At 44.4% G+C, this 14,452-nt stretch overlaps 1 protein-coding gene across 4 annotated transcripts in view; it reads left to right on the top strand.

Moving 5' to 3' along the window:
- LOC127590178 (mitochondrial import inner membrane translocase subunit TIM16-like) overlaps positions 1 to 14,452 on the top strand; it is a 112,286-nt gene that overhangs the window by 15,334 nt on the left and 82,500 nt on the right. For all 4 annotated transcript variants that reach the window (XM_052049638.1, XM_052049636.1, XM_052049635.1 and 1 more), the window contains exons 8-9: positions 13,574 to 13,657; positions 14,297 to 14,379. In XM_052049638.1, the coding sequence (XP_051905598.1) occupies positions 13,574 to 13,657; positions 14,297 to 14,379 (167 nt within the window). The remainder of the gene's footprint in view (positions 1 to 13,573; positions 13,658 to 14,296; positions 14,380 to 14,452) is intronic.

The raw sequence follows: 14,452 nt of genomic DNA, 5'->3' as shown, positions 1-14,452 counted from the left end.
TGAATTTGGAAGTGTGGATGAGCATGAAATGTTAATTCTCCACATTACCGAAGTGCTATTTCATTAGTGGATACAAGGAGCATTGTGTTTCATTCCTCTTTGAGCCCAATTTCCATTGAGTTTAAAAATAAAAAAAAAACAGAACAGGGGCTCCTAGAAAGTATCCCCCCACCCCCACCCTGATTTTACTATGCCGCCAGTCAGTCATGTTTCACATTTAGACATGATGTGTCTTATGGGCTGCATCTTGACGAGCGCGAATACATTTACAGTGTATATTCATACAGTCCAAGTAAAGTTTGGCACATAATTGCATTCATTGCTGCAGGGGCTTGGAAGGTCCTATTTGACAAGGAGAGGGTGTCTAGGTTGCTGACGCTTGGTCTGTGGCAAGTGGTGTCCCACTTCCCCTTGCTGGTAATGTCATTAAATGCGCACGGTTCCTTTCGCGTGGCCAGCTCTGAACTGGCGTCTGCCGTAGCCAGGTGGGGAAAATATAGGCTGTAATTATGGCCACGCGCTTGCCATATTTACGGGAAATCAGACAGTGCTGGATAATTAAGGTCTCGGACGGGAGGAGTGGTATATCCTGGATCTGTAATCAGGGCAGTGTGTAACAGCACGGTCAGAGAGGAACTGGAACACATTTAGGCTTTGTCCCACAACTGAGAGACAGATAGCGTTTAAGATACACTGTAGACGAGATGATCTGGTCTGACCTTTTCTGGTAAGCAAATTGGTCGAAAATGCCGATATGAGGAAATGGACTGAATGCGCCATTTGGAAACATCTCGGATCCAGGACTGACCTCAAGTCTGAGTAGAAGCTGTGCTCACGAGAATTTAATAGGACACCAAAATGTTTTCGTCGTCACGCGAAGGAAATTTTGTACTGCTGTATTTGGATTATTAATGTACTTTTTCTTCACCCTCTTTCTTGTAGCAGCCATATTAACTTGATACTCCGATTCAAACATAATGCTATGGTGCCTTGAGATTGTGAGTGACCCAACCATTCAAAATGTGAGCCAGCATTCAATTGTTTTTGTTGTTGTTTTGCTTTGACTTGTGAGATATGAGCACTGTTTAGGCCGTGAAGTCAACTCAATTGCTTCTTCGAGAACGATTCTTCAAAAATGATACTTCAAGCTGTTTTAATTGCGCGGCCAGTTGAAGTTTACTGTCAAATCTAAACATCAAACAAAAGGAATTAAACATCCTATGTTTAAAACAGCCGCACAACTTTGCCTTCCGGGGTGGCTGGACCGGATTGATGGCAGTTTCATTCATTTCAATGGGGAAAGATGATTTGAGTTGCGGACTAGTGATTTTATAGCGTAATTGCAGAGTGAATAAAATTTGTGTTCGGCTTTAAGGATATGCGCTTTATGGAGTCTATCTCAAAGTTGTTGAATTGCATCTTTTGGACATTTTGCTAAGTGTTTTGTTCTTTCTGCAAGTGTGTGCTTGAGCGTATTGCTTGCACATGTTCCTAAAATTGCAGTCCTGAAAATACCACTAATAGTTTTGGCCCAGTGTTGGCCACAGAACAGATGATATACGGTTGCTGGAAGAAGCGGAGGGGTGGAAAAAACGGAGCAGTTCGCTGGACTTTTGGGGTCCTTGATTTCTTGTGCTCAGCAGCACAAGCTTCTGGTGCTCTAGGTGAAATTAGAGAGGACCACAGACTGCAATGGTTTTGGATGACACGAGTGAATGAAAATGCTGCAGGGCCAAGGAGAAAAGCAAAGCGGTTTGGCTTGTGTAGGTAGGCCAAGAAAAAGATTCCTCAAGGTGGCTGCTGTTCAGTATTATCCTTCCTAACCCTCCATTAGCTTCCTGGAAGGTGTTTTGGTGCACTCCTCATCTGGAAAATTACAAACTGTCTCAACAGTGATTCTTACAGCAACAACCTAATTTAACCGAGGAATGGTATAACTGCAGACAGTTCCTCCGTTGTATTAGTGGGTTATAAGTACAGAACACATTTTCAGAAATATTCATAACAACAAGATCAGCTTTTGCTTTTTCACATGACACTTGATGGGCGGGAAGGCAGACTCTTTCCAAGTCATAAAGAAGTTATTTTTCCATATGTCCCCCTTAAGTCAAGCCGCACACCATGCTTTTCTAAATAGCTGCTGTCAGTGTTGAATTTCAGTAATTGCGTCGAGCTTTCAGTTGTGTTTTATGTATCGGCCGACCATTTTTCAAAACCAAATACAAGGAAACATGTCTTTGCAGTATTTTCAATCGACATAACTGACTGCTGTCAGGCTAATGAATAAAAAATAACAATCATAATAATAATAATAATTTTTATCCATTTGTGTTCTTATTGTATTTAATTGAAAGATGTTTGTTGTTGTTTTTTTTTTTTCTCTTTCTCCTTTCTTCTTTCTACATACATTCTTGCTGCTGGAGGCTGTAAATTTCCCCATTGTGGGACGAATAAAGGATATCTTATCTTATCTTATCTTATAAAACCTGCCATCAGTCTTGCTGAAGTTAAAAAAACAAAAAAACGTTACCACCCATAAAAAACTTAAGCATTTTGCTGTAGCGAGAGCAACGTGTTCCGTTGAGCATTTTCCAGCAAATACCTCCCCTGTGAAATGTGAGTGTTTACACTTTGGAGTCAGGCCGAATGCTAACAGTGCAGGGATGTGGAGTCAACACCGTGAAAATGTCCACTTTTATGGCAATAAAGAGCAGCTCGTCCAAGAATCACAGGCTACTAAATTCCAGATTCTTCATCAAAGTGTCCACTTTTAAATGTAATTTTATGGGACCAATTAGGAAACAATGAGTGCATTAATTATTTTTCTTACGTATTTTTCATACCTGTTGGGAGAGTCTCTTTATGCTACGACACATGTGTCTAACTCAAGGCCGGGGGGCCAGATCTGGCCCACCACATCATTTTACGTGGCCCGCAAAAGCAAATAAAGCAGGTCAATTTCCCTGACGCTTGCTGAAATCCATACCAAAATTTCAAATTGTCATTTGTAATAAAGACTACTGTTGAGATATTGCAAGCATTTTCTTATGACTTTATATTAACCTAAACAATTGAACAAACTATGATGTTTTACTTTTGATTTCAAAACTAGTTATCCACTGATAGTCCCCTGTATATATAAAATACGAGGAGGTCATTAAACCTTTATATGGTTCATAATGGCCCTCCGACAATACGGCCCGCATCAAAAATGAATTTGACACCCCTGTAAAGCAACAACAGCAAGACTGAGCAAGGGCTTTTGATGGCAAAATGAAAATAGATTGACAGATGCATGACGAAATGAGCTGCGAGTGACAATGATGTCAGTGGCTTTTTTTTTTGACACGGTGGTTGCCATTCATTCCATGAACCATCTTGTCCTTGCAACACACACTTTCTAACTATGAACTACTGCAACCCATTCTGTGTCTATTCCATATATCCTTGCCAAAAGATGTCTGATTGTCAACATTTTTCCCCCCACCCTCATAATCAACATTGCAAGCCGAAATTCACCCCCGTAACCTTTATATTTTAACTCAGTAACTGTGGTGATCCAAAATGTAAAGTGATGCAGCGCCACCCTCGACAGGTTTCTGTTAGTCGTTCCACTTGGGTTACGAACTTGAATTTCACAGATTTCCTGTGCGAGGGCCTCTTCCACACCTACTCGCTGAAAAATGTTCCGTAGCCTACTTGACAATTCTATTTGTCAGTGGCAGTGCACGGTTGGATTCCAGTGGTCGAATATAATCATTCACAATCAGTGAGAAGTCTTAGCGGAATGGTTTTATCTGCAATTTGGACTCTATTCCTTACCTTCTCCCCTCCCCCGGTCAAAAATATTTTCAGCTCTGAAGAATAATTCTGTTTTGATGCAATACTGTGATTAAGAAATAAAATCCAATCCAATCCAATTGCCATCTGAACTGGCCACTTCACATCTTGGACTGATAAACAAGGCCCAGGGTTCATCACTTTGTCTCCTGGAATTGGCAGCGAAAAGGTCGGAGTCATCAAGTGACGAAAGGATTTTGTTTGTGTGCTAACGACGGTGCATGCCAGCTGGCAGAGATTTGTGTGTGCGTGCGTGTGTGTGTGTTCTGAGTGGAAGCCTCATAAAAATATTGATCGACTGCTCTTCGTTCCTAACTACTTCAGGGCCCCCCCACGCATGCGGGTGACGGCTGGTTTCAGAAATGGATGACAGTTTTCATTTTCCTCCAGCTGCAGGCTGGGCTCACCAACATCTGAATCCCGTCCCCTTTTCAACTGTCAAGCACACACTTTAGTGATGCGGTCAACGTTGACAAATAGTCATTGTTTGCAAATTGTGTGTGCAAGTTCCGCTCAGTCATTTACTGTCATGAGGAAAATATATTTGTTCTGCTCGGCACATGAGCTCATCCCACAAAGTGATGATCCAACCAACTTATTTCCTAAGTGCATAGGAAGGGGAAAGAAATGAATTGCAACACTAACATGATTTTTCACTTCAGGCCCACCTCATCTACCCATCCACTTTCTAATCTGCTTCTCCTCACGAGGGTCGCGGGCGTGCTGGAGCCCATCCCAGCTGTCTTTGGGCAGTAGGCGGGGGACACCCTGAACTGGTTTCCAGCCAATCGCAGGGCACACATACAGTAGATGAACACCCATCCGCGCTCACATTCACACGTAGGCACTATTTAGAGCAGGGCCGGGCAAACTACGGCCCACGGACCAAATCCGGCCCATTGGTCTTTTTAATCCGGCCCGCCGAAGGTTGGTACACAATTAAGGTTCAATGTCAATGACTGCATTCATTTCATTTGGGCTTGTAATGACAGGCGTTTCAACGCCAGGTGGCACAGTTACTTGGAGTTGCAGAACATAGGGAGGAAGGGGGAGACGATACGGAAGCCCGCAGTAGCGCTAAGTCAAGCAAATCCCGTTCGATACGACGGAATAATGTACTCTTAAAGTCTGAAAAACACGCCAAAAAATGCACAATACTGCTTTTTAAATAAAGCAATCCAATTAATATTATGCCGAATTTAGTTCAACCTTTTGATCCGGCCCTTCATAATATTTTCTGGTTCTCATGTGGCCCTTTGCAAAAAATAATTGCCCACCCCTGATTTAGAGTGTTCCATTAACTTGCCACGATGTTTTTGCAATGTGGAAGGAAACGGGATTACCCGGAGAAAACCCATGCAGGCACGGGCAGAACATGCTGGAAGGCCGGAGCCGAAATCGAAGCCTGCACCTCTGCACTGTGAGGCGGACGTACTAACCTGACATGCTAACCAGTCGTCCACTGTGCCGTTGCATGTTGCACCTCATGTTTACCGCATATGTGCAAATCATCTCTGGGGTTCTCATCTGAACTTTACACCCGCGGGGATGATTTCCACCACTGAAACGCAGAGCAGAGATATTCATACATGCAATTTTTAAAAAAAAGTGATCAGCGACACTTTGATAATGTAGGCCGCTTTTTCAAACTGAGAGACATTTTATTAAGTCTCCTGGAATGAATTGAATATTTATCAAAGAGCTTAATCTCCGTCCTTATAATCAAAAAGAGTGGCTGGATTGTTGTGTCATGTCACTGTGGTCGAGTCAATTCGACACCGGTGGTGAACATTCAGAAAGATTCACAAAGTGTGGGGTAGCCAACCTTATCAAAACATGTTTTGCTGTGCTGACTGTGTAGCGGGGGGTCGGGGGGGATACGATGATGGAGTGCAGCTGCAGTCTTTGTGAAAGTAGTACCCAGGTGTTCATACCCGCATTGATGGTGAATGATTTTTAGCAGTCAATGGTGGGCGTACTTGAACAAGAAATATTAGCCAAGATAGGGGGCCCTCAAATCGGGCTAGCACTTTTTTTTCTTTTCTTCCTCCCCAAAAACAGGCCTTTGTCCAAGTTGCGGTTTCGTGCAAATCTTAATTAGTTTACCCGTGAGGGAATCTTGCGAGTGTGGTCATTGCACAAACACTGAAGTTTGTTGCGAGTTCTCTGTCAAGCAACCCGCCCAGTTTCAGGAAAATTAAATGTTTGTTAGCATTAGTTTGACGGGATCATTAATCAAGCAGCCTTGTCGTCTGCCCTCAGCTCTTTGTAATTTCTGAAATGTGCAAATCATCTACGCGCTCGCAACGCACAATGTTCTTGAGGTTGAGATGGCGTACTTTGAGCGCCATATTTCAGGCTCAAGATGACATGGAAATGACGCCGGCCTCCACCGACACAACTCGGTCATCATCAGTCCCACGGGGTTGCGGAGGAGCTTTGAAGATGTGCAGAACCTGTGATGTGGCCACGGAGAGGCCGGGAGTTCGGTTTGCCAACTTCATTATCCGCTATGAAACAAGCATGAGAGGGCTTGGTTGGGCTTTTTGTGGTCTTTCCAACAGTGTGGGCTCGATTCAGTGTGCTCCACCCTCCTTATGTCAGTGAGCTACCAAAATAATCTTGTCTTTGTTTGGTACAGAGCTAGCCTGGCACGCAGATTTTCATGAGCTCCAGGTGCCGTAGGTTCTTGGAGTTGTCAGCTGCACCACTCCATCCTCTGTCATTACTCGGCGGATCTGGTGTTGGGATTTAAAGGACTGGCCCACTAAGTCCATCTCTGAAGGATGCTTTTACCGCAGGAACCATCAAACCTCCCCTGACATCATCAAAAATGCAGAACAGATCTCATCTGGCTCCCAAGTGCTTCTTTTGGACCAAACTCCTGTCTTCCTGGAACATGATTATTAGGAAGTTCATATAGTGTTCTGATTCAGACCGTCTCTGAGAGTGTCCTCTGCCAGGAGGCACACTGCAGTCAGTTCAGTCCCCACCCCACAGTGTGGTGCAGTCGGGTCGAATGTGTTGTCCTTCTGGGGGCTTGGGACGGGGTGACCACGGTCCCTGAGGACTCCATGAGCTGGATGTTTTATTGTGGTTGCACCGCCTTTATTGTGCCATTCTGTAATCGTGGCAGCCTGTGCTGCACTTGAGCTGTAGTTGAGCGGATTGTCAAGTCCTTTTATTCAATTCACAAGTCAGTCCCAGAAATTAGCAAACTCTGTTCAAGTCATGCATGGATACCGACGAGGCGTACTTTGCCTCGTGTGCTGATTTGTGAGCCAAAGGAGTAGTGAGTCTAAACTCCCGACTTTCCATGCCCATGTTGAACCGAGCAGATTAAATGCTATTTTTGTTGTGCCCGAGGTGTGACGGTTTACCTGACATTCAGACCACAAAGTGATTGAGTTGGGTTTACTGGTTACCATCAAGGCAGCCCGGCGGTCAAGTGGTTAGCACACCGACCTCACAGTGCAGAGGTCGTGGGTTCTAGCCCCGCTCCGGCCTTCCTGTGTGGAGTTTGTATGTTCTTTGCGTGGCTTTTCTCCGGGTACTCCGGTTTCCTCCCACATTCCAAAAACATGCATGGCAGGCTAATTGCATAATCTAAATTGTCCCTAGGTGTGTGAGCGCTGATGGTTGTTCATCTGTGAGGATAAAGCGGATGAGAAAATGGATGGATGGATAAATGGATGGTTACATGGCACGTGCAAACCATTCATGCTCATGTTCACATCCAAGAGTCTTCAGTGCTTGTTTTTGTAATGTGGAACCTGTGAAAAACCCATGCAAGCACTGCAAGAACTGGGGTCAGAACAAACTCCACACACGGAGGCCAGAGTCTGGAGTCGAGCCTCGAACCTGTGAGAAAGATGTGCTAACCACTAGCGGGACCACTGTAGTGCCCACCAGATTACCCTGCTTTAAGACCTGATCATCAATAAAGTCACTTATTTGGCCTAACCCTACTGCCAAGCTCTCCCGTTCATGTTCTTCTTATTAAAAGTGCTGAAAAGTAGAAAATGTGCAGAAAAGGTCTCCTGCAGTCATCTGATTGTGGTTGGAGTCTATATTTAACCGATGTTTACTCCCCAGATGAATTAACGAGGGCGCTATTCATTCGCGCTTTTAAGGTTGTAGCTGTGAAAACAGAAGCTGACTCGAATGAAGCGCACAAGCGGTAACCTCAGTGCAAAGTGAGCACTTGAGAGCACCTTCTCCATTTCATGCTGTTACAGCTGCAGCTGAGGTTGTTGTGTTGTCATTGCCGTCGATTACTTTCCCTGCCCAGCTTCTGACCTCATGCATCCATGCTCATTTTCGGGAAGGACAATAACAAGTTAAGCAGATACTGCCAGCACACTTGCAAAACTGCTTCTGGGACTTTTGAGGGCTGTGGGCGGTAAAGGAAATGAAAGCATAAAACGGCTGGTTTAATTTCCATCTTGAACTCCCGCCGCCCTCTGCCGTCTGTTCGCCAGGCACGTGTCTTATGACATTCATGATTGTGAACTGTGAGGCCAAAAGCAAATTATGATGGACCATGAAGACAAGACAGGAGAAGAAGAAAGCCAACTACTGCAAAGACTAATTGGCCGTGGATGAAAAGACTGAGACTGATTTTGAGGCTTGATGAAAGCTTCAAGGCAACAGTTATTAGAGGAGGCCAAATTATGAGAGGAGCGGAATGATGGATAGTCAAGAGGAAATGAGAAGCAGGTTGAAGAGACTTCGGCTGGAAAACCTGCAAACCGACTCCTCTGTTACCATCGACTCCGTCGACGCACAACAGGAGGAACAAACCATACCCCAAAAAAATCTTCGTGCTATCCTGACTACCTTCATGGGTGTGGAATAAATGGTTTAAACCGGAAAAGTAAAAATGAAAGTCTAAACACTAAAAGCTTAACGTATAACAATCTGACATTTTTGCTGGCATCCCTTTCGAGTGCCTCATTGTCGAGCTTTGGCAAAACTCTGATGACCCAGCGGGATGTATTGCAGCCACCGGGTGCTTAATGTGGAGATATTTTTGCAGCTCCAATATGTATTATGGGGGAGATATAATAAGACTCCAGATAGAGTAACAATCATTTTTCCAGGTTGAAGTAATTGTATTTGATTGACAGTTGACACTTGAGCAGGGCGTGGTTTCATCACATTGGGCGGCGCGCCCACAGCGTCTGATGGGGACACCGGTTTGAGTTTTCACCATTCTGAAGCTTCATTTTATATATGGTGGTACCTCTACTTACGAAATTAATTGGTTCTGCAAGAAATTTCTTAACTAGGAAGTAGAGACGCATTTTCCATGGAAATGCCCTAATCTGTTGCAAGCACCCCCCAAATCAGACATAAATGTTTGCATAAAAATACATCAAAATATGTAACAAATGTATGTTACAATCAGATTATTGCACAATAAAGGAGAGTTGTGGATAATGTAAAAAAAAAACAATGAATAAAGAATAAAAATGAAGGTCATTTAACTTTTTACTGTGTCCTCGTTGGTTTTTGCCCTCTTTAGTTCATGTTCTCACTCAGAAGTGGTTTTTGCATGGCATTTTGTAATGAACTGATTCTAGGACCTTTGCTTTTATCGGCTTTTAACAATCCTTCGAAAATGTCCAAGGCAAACATCAGCATAGTGAGCAATCGCCCGACTGGGGAACACTTTTTCTGGGTGGTTCACATTTATTCATTCATTCATTCATCTTCCGAACCGCTTCATCCTCACTAGGGTGGCGGGGGGCGCTGGAGCCTATCCCAGCAGTCTTTGGGCAGTAGGCAGGGAACACCCTGCATCGGTTGCCAGCCAATCGCAGTGGGTGGTTCACATTTACGTAAAACTGTCAGAACACCTCGTGGCGCGAGGGGCGAATGACGAGGATGCTGCATAGACACATCTTTATCTATTTATCGATCTACACACAGACACGTACGGGAGAGGTCCCTCTTTGCCAATGGGATGCCAGGAAGATGCTAGGTAATAGCCAATGACAGAGCAGCTATAAGTATAGTGCGTTCAGGAAACTCGGAGCTGCGAGTCGTGGCCTGTACTCTATTTTTACTTTTCGTATCTTGAAATTTTATTCGTAACAAGAGGCAATATTTTCCTGTTGAGGCGTTTAGTAATTTGAAAATTTTGTATGAAGAAACGTTTGTAAATAGAGGAACCACTGTATTTGGCATTTCAAATATGGGAGGGTTGTTTACAACACTATTGTCTTTGGTGTCAAATTTAGAAAGCATACTATTTTCTTTTCTTTACAAGGATTTAAGTAGAATTTAACTTGCACGAACCAAAACATTACCTCTGCCAAGGAAGGAAAAATAAAGAGAGTAGTGTAAGGCACCCTGATTTCACATCAATAGACAAAGATGAGCCTCACGTGTCACGATCTTCTCCACTTCAGCAGGGAAAGCAAAGCAACGAATGAAGGAAAAGCTCTTCATATCCCTTCACCCAGGAATCCTTCCTTTTCTGCCAAACACCCCCCACGAGCTCGCACACAACTCCGTGGAAAGAGACAGCAAAACGGCTTTGATTGTTCCCAGATGTGGATGCAGACACCTGATATTCATCTGGTGGGTGAACCAACATTCCCCGCAAGTGACACGGTCTACCTTTTGGATGGCCAAAAAGTGAAATACTGAAGGGGGCGGATGACAAAGACGGATGGAGTGATCATTTATGTACTCTGGCGAAGGCCGCGAAACCAAACTATCAAGATCAGATTGGGCAGACCGCTGACTAACTTCAACTTCCTTTTGTCTCATCATCACCTTATCGTTTCCCCCGAATGTTCCTGTCTGTAATTGCTTTCCGCGGTCTCCTTGCAGACACCTGCGCTGATATTCCCTGACTTCATTTCCTCTGTTTTCTTTTTTTCTATGGTGCGCTTTCATTTTCGCTTCAGATTTATGACTGCAGAGGATGGATGCTGTTTGGCAACCTTTATGAACTCGCAGGTCCAGATGCCGCGATCTCTGGCTGCCCTCGAGTGGTAGCTTTCTGCGACTGAAACATCACATCGCTCTGAAATCAGCACTTAAAATCAGCAGGGGCCCTTCAGAGCTGCTGCCCTCAAGTATAACCGTTCACCATCCAAGACCGGAGGGACGCTATTATGGCACAACTGCACTTGTCTGCTTCACTAGAACTTTGTGTATTTTCAACATTTTCCACTATCAGGGAAGTAGTTTGTTTGGGGTTTTTTTTCCCTTGGAATGAGTGTTGTCCAGTTGCCTTGGAAGCATCGTTCAGCGTTTCAGAAGTAATCGTAACGGATGACTATGTGTTGATTTTTGAATACAATCCAATGTTGGACAGACCTTGAAGCAGGCTAAAATAGTCTGGGCTCAACTTATTCCTAGTTTGGTGCGACCGCCAGCTCTGTGTCGTCTTGCCCCTGGAAGGAAATGGACCAGTCGGCCTGGTGATCAACTCAGTGACAATGAATCCTCCTCTGTTTGTGTTTATGAGCCTGCGCCTTTTTAATTCTCCTCGGGACTTTGTATACCCTGGATCTCTCGTACACATGTGGACTATTTGTCATCGTCCTCAGCGATGCTCTCATCCAGGCGATCGTGACTTCACTTTCTCGCACGAGCCACGCGGCTGCCTGCGGGCTGAAAAATAATCTGGAGTGTTTATTCAAGCCTGGACTCATCATTAACTCTGTCAGCACTCTGTTAACTTTGAGGAGCATGCACGAAAAACGTATCAGCAAAATGTTTGCCGAATGCCTCTTAGCTAATATTTTAGGAGCACGCCCAAAGCCAGAAGACATGACGTCTTATTGCTGCTTTATGCCTCGACTTTCCCTGCAGGACTGAGATTTGCCGTTGACAAGTGTGGTAGCTTGTGTTAAGTGCAATAAATCTACTTTGAAACCAACAGCGCAACCGAAAAACACAGTCGGCGGACCACAAGAGCAACCATTGTCTTGTGCCCAAATACTTCTGTTGCACCCATGAGCATTTAACGAAGAAACACGCTGTGAGGCTGCAGGCGAGGAACATCTGACTGACGCAGTATAAAATCGTCAGACCCCTCGGGAAGCTGACAATTTCAGACTGCATTTCTTGATCTTGTTTCCCGGAACATCATCTGGAAAGTGGAACAGAAATTAAGTGACTGTTTTTTTGTTTTTGTTTTTTATTTGCTCTTCTGTATTAGTTTGTTTTATAGCCCTGTGGTTTGCATGTTCTGGGGTTCTGACTTTGAATCTCCGCTCTGACCTTTCTGTGTGCCGTTCTCCCCACTCTTAGGTGGCTTTTATTACGCTTCATTACATTCTCCGAAGACATAAAATTGAGTTTGGTTGTCTCTTTGTTCCCCCTCGATTGTCTAGTGAGCAGTCCAGGGTGTAGCCTGCTTCTTTCCTTCAAGTCAAGTCAAGTCAACAGTATTTATAGAGCACTTTCAAACAGCCATCGCTGCATACATAGTGCTGTACATGGAGCGATTTAACGTACACAATAAACAGTAAGACGAATCGGTAATAAAGGCGGTGGAAAGCACCAAGCAGTAAAATCAAGGACAAATCATGCTGAGTCGAACGCCAAAGAATACAAGTGAGTTTTGAGGAGGGCTTTAAAGATGGGCAGCAAGGAGGCTTGCCGAATGTTCAGTGGGAGGTCATTCCAGAGAGACCTCCTCTCTCTTGAGAGTCTCTTGAGAGACCCTCAAGTCATCTGGCATTTGCTCCAGACCCTAATGAGGAGCATTATAGAAAATGGATGGAGGGTTAGTTTTACAAGCCTCACACAGGCTTGAATCCTGACGGTTGTAAGGCGCAGTGCCAAATTATTCGAAAAAGGTGGCTCATTTTCAGGAGGGCAACTTGGCAGCTCACACTTGAGCCCCTTTTATTTTTGCCATTTTTTCCCCCGCTTGTGCTGCCATTTAGAAGCGCTGTGAAAACCAGGCGGCTTACTTCTAAGAGCGCTAATAAGCTCCTGATGTCCAACCACGCTTGCGACCCTCCATTTAATATATGACGACACCTGTAATTTGCTCATGTGCTCTGGCAAATCCATTGAGTTGTAGCCATTATGAAAAAGCACAATATTGGTCACCGACTTTTTTTTTTTTAGTTTAAAGTCAGCTGAAGCTTGGGGGCTTTTCAAGAATCGTAATTGCGACAGTTTCGCTTCAAATGAAAAGTGCTTGCCTACGTTCAATGACAAAGAGCTATTTTGTCAAATTGGTGGCATTGAAGCACCCGCCCAGCCTTCCCTTTGATATTTTTTGCATTTACTCACACACACAGCGACGCACAGAGTCTTTAAATAACATGACTTTCGGTAGTTGAACCACATACGTGCAAACCTTTCCTCCATGTGACACTGCTAGTACATTCACTTATTTCAACAGTCACTGTTTTTTTTTCACACCTCAAAACGTGTCATCTGTGTTTGAAAACAGCCAATGAAAATGAGCTGTTTTGACAGTATACCGAAGACTGCGTACAATTGGGATAGACAGACGTACTGTCACAGGTTGGTGATCTTAAGGTGCACACCAGGCCGCAATGAAAAAAAAACCAATGTCTCCTTTCATGGGACAAGTTGTGGTCTGTCCAAAGACAGACATCTGTAAGAGGCACTTCCGCGGTATCCGCTGTTGCTCGCCTCACCTATCGCTCAGCAACAATCCTGAATACGTCGCTGTCAACATTTCCCAAATGTCAAGATCAAGAAGCTCTTTGCATTGTCTGTCTCACAGAGTGCCGACTGCCTTCAGAACAACAAAGACTCTCGCATTCTGTGGGCCAAGGATGACTTTCTGCTGACTACTGGCTTTGACCGGGTAAGAAGGAACTCATTTTGCTCAGTTTGCTTCCCTAAATGTTCCGATACAAATTGCTTCAAAAGAGAGAAACTATGGAAAATTGAGCCGCAGGTAGACGCCTCTGGGAAGTGCTTCCCCTCGGGACATTTCCCAGTTGGTCGATGCTGAATCCTCCACAGGAACAGCCCAAATGCCCCCCCCCCCCCCCACCTCCCTTTGCTGCTGTAGACTTCAAATTTCCCCAGTGTGGGACAAATAAAGGTTATCTTATCTGATCTTATCTTATTTGGCTGATGTCCCGAGCCCATATTCCAAGATTAGTGTGGGGAAGGAGAGAAGAAAGGTGGCAGTAAAACAGGCCAAAAATCCACATATGTCAGGTCGCAAGGCAGGGTGAATAAATCAGAATGTATGTAATACACATCTAAAATCAGCAATTTCAAAGGCGCATTTTAACGAAAAATAACTGGCCCAGCTGTCCATTTTAAAAATCGAATGTGGCTCTTGAGCACAAAGGTTTTCCCCACCATTGGAGTGTTCCATGTTGGTTCTATGCTGCACTCTGATTGTTCTATTTGCATTTCAAACGAATCAGCTCCTTCAAACTTGATACATGCACTTTGCTTCTGCCGTAAATAAGTTCTGTTCTGTTTTTAGGTGCGTAACCGTGAGGTGAGGCTTTGGGACAGCCGGAACTTGACTTCTTCTGTGAGGTCTCAGACCTTTGGCACTTCCAGCGGGTAAGTGTCGTACAAGTGTGCAACCTGCGGGCGTCCCTCGTTGTAAGTCACTGTCAGGACGCTTCGCGCTTGC

The sequence above is a fragment of the Hippocampus zosterae genome, chromosome 17 (assembly GCF_025434085.1).
Source record: "Hippocampus zosterae strain Florida chromosome 17, ASM2543408v3, whole genome shotgun sequence".
Lineage (NCBI taxonomy): Eukaryota > Metazoa > Chordata > Actinopteri > Syngnathiformes > Syngnathidae > Hippocampus > Hippocampus zosterae.
The sequence above is the reverse complement of the archived record's forward strand: the minus strand, read 5'-3'. Positions and strand labels throughout refer to the sequence as shown.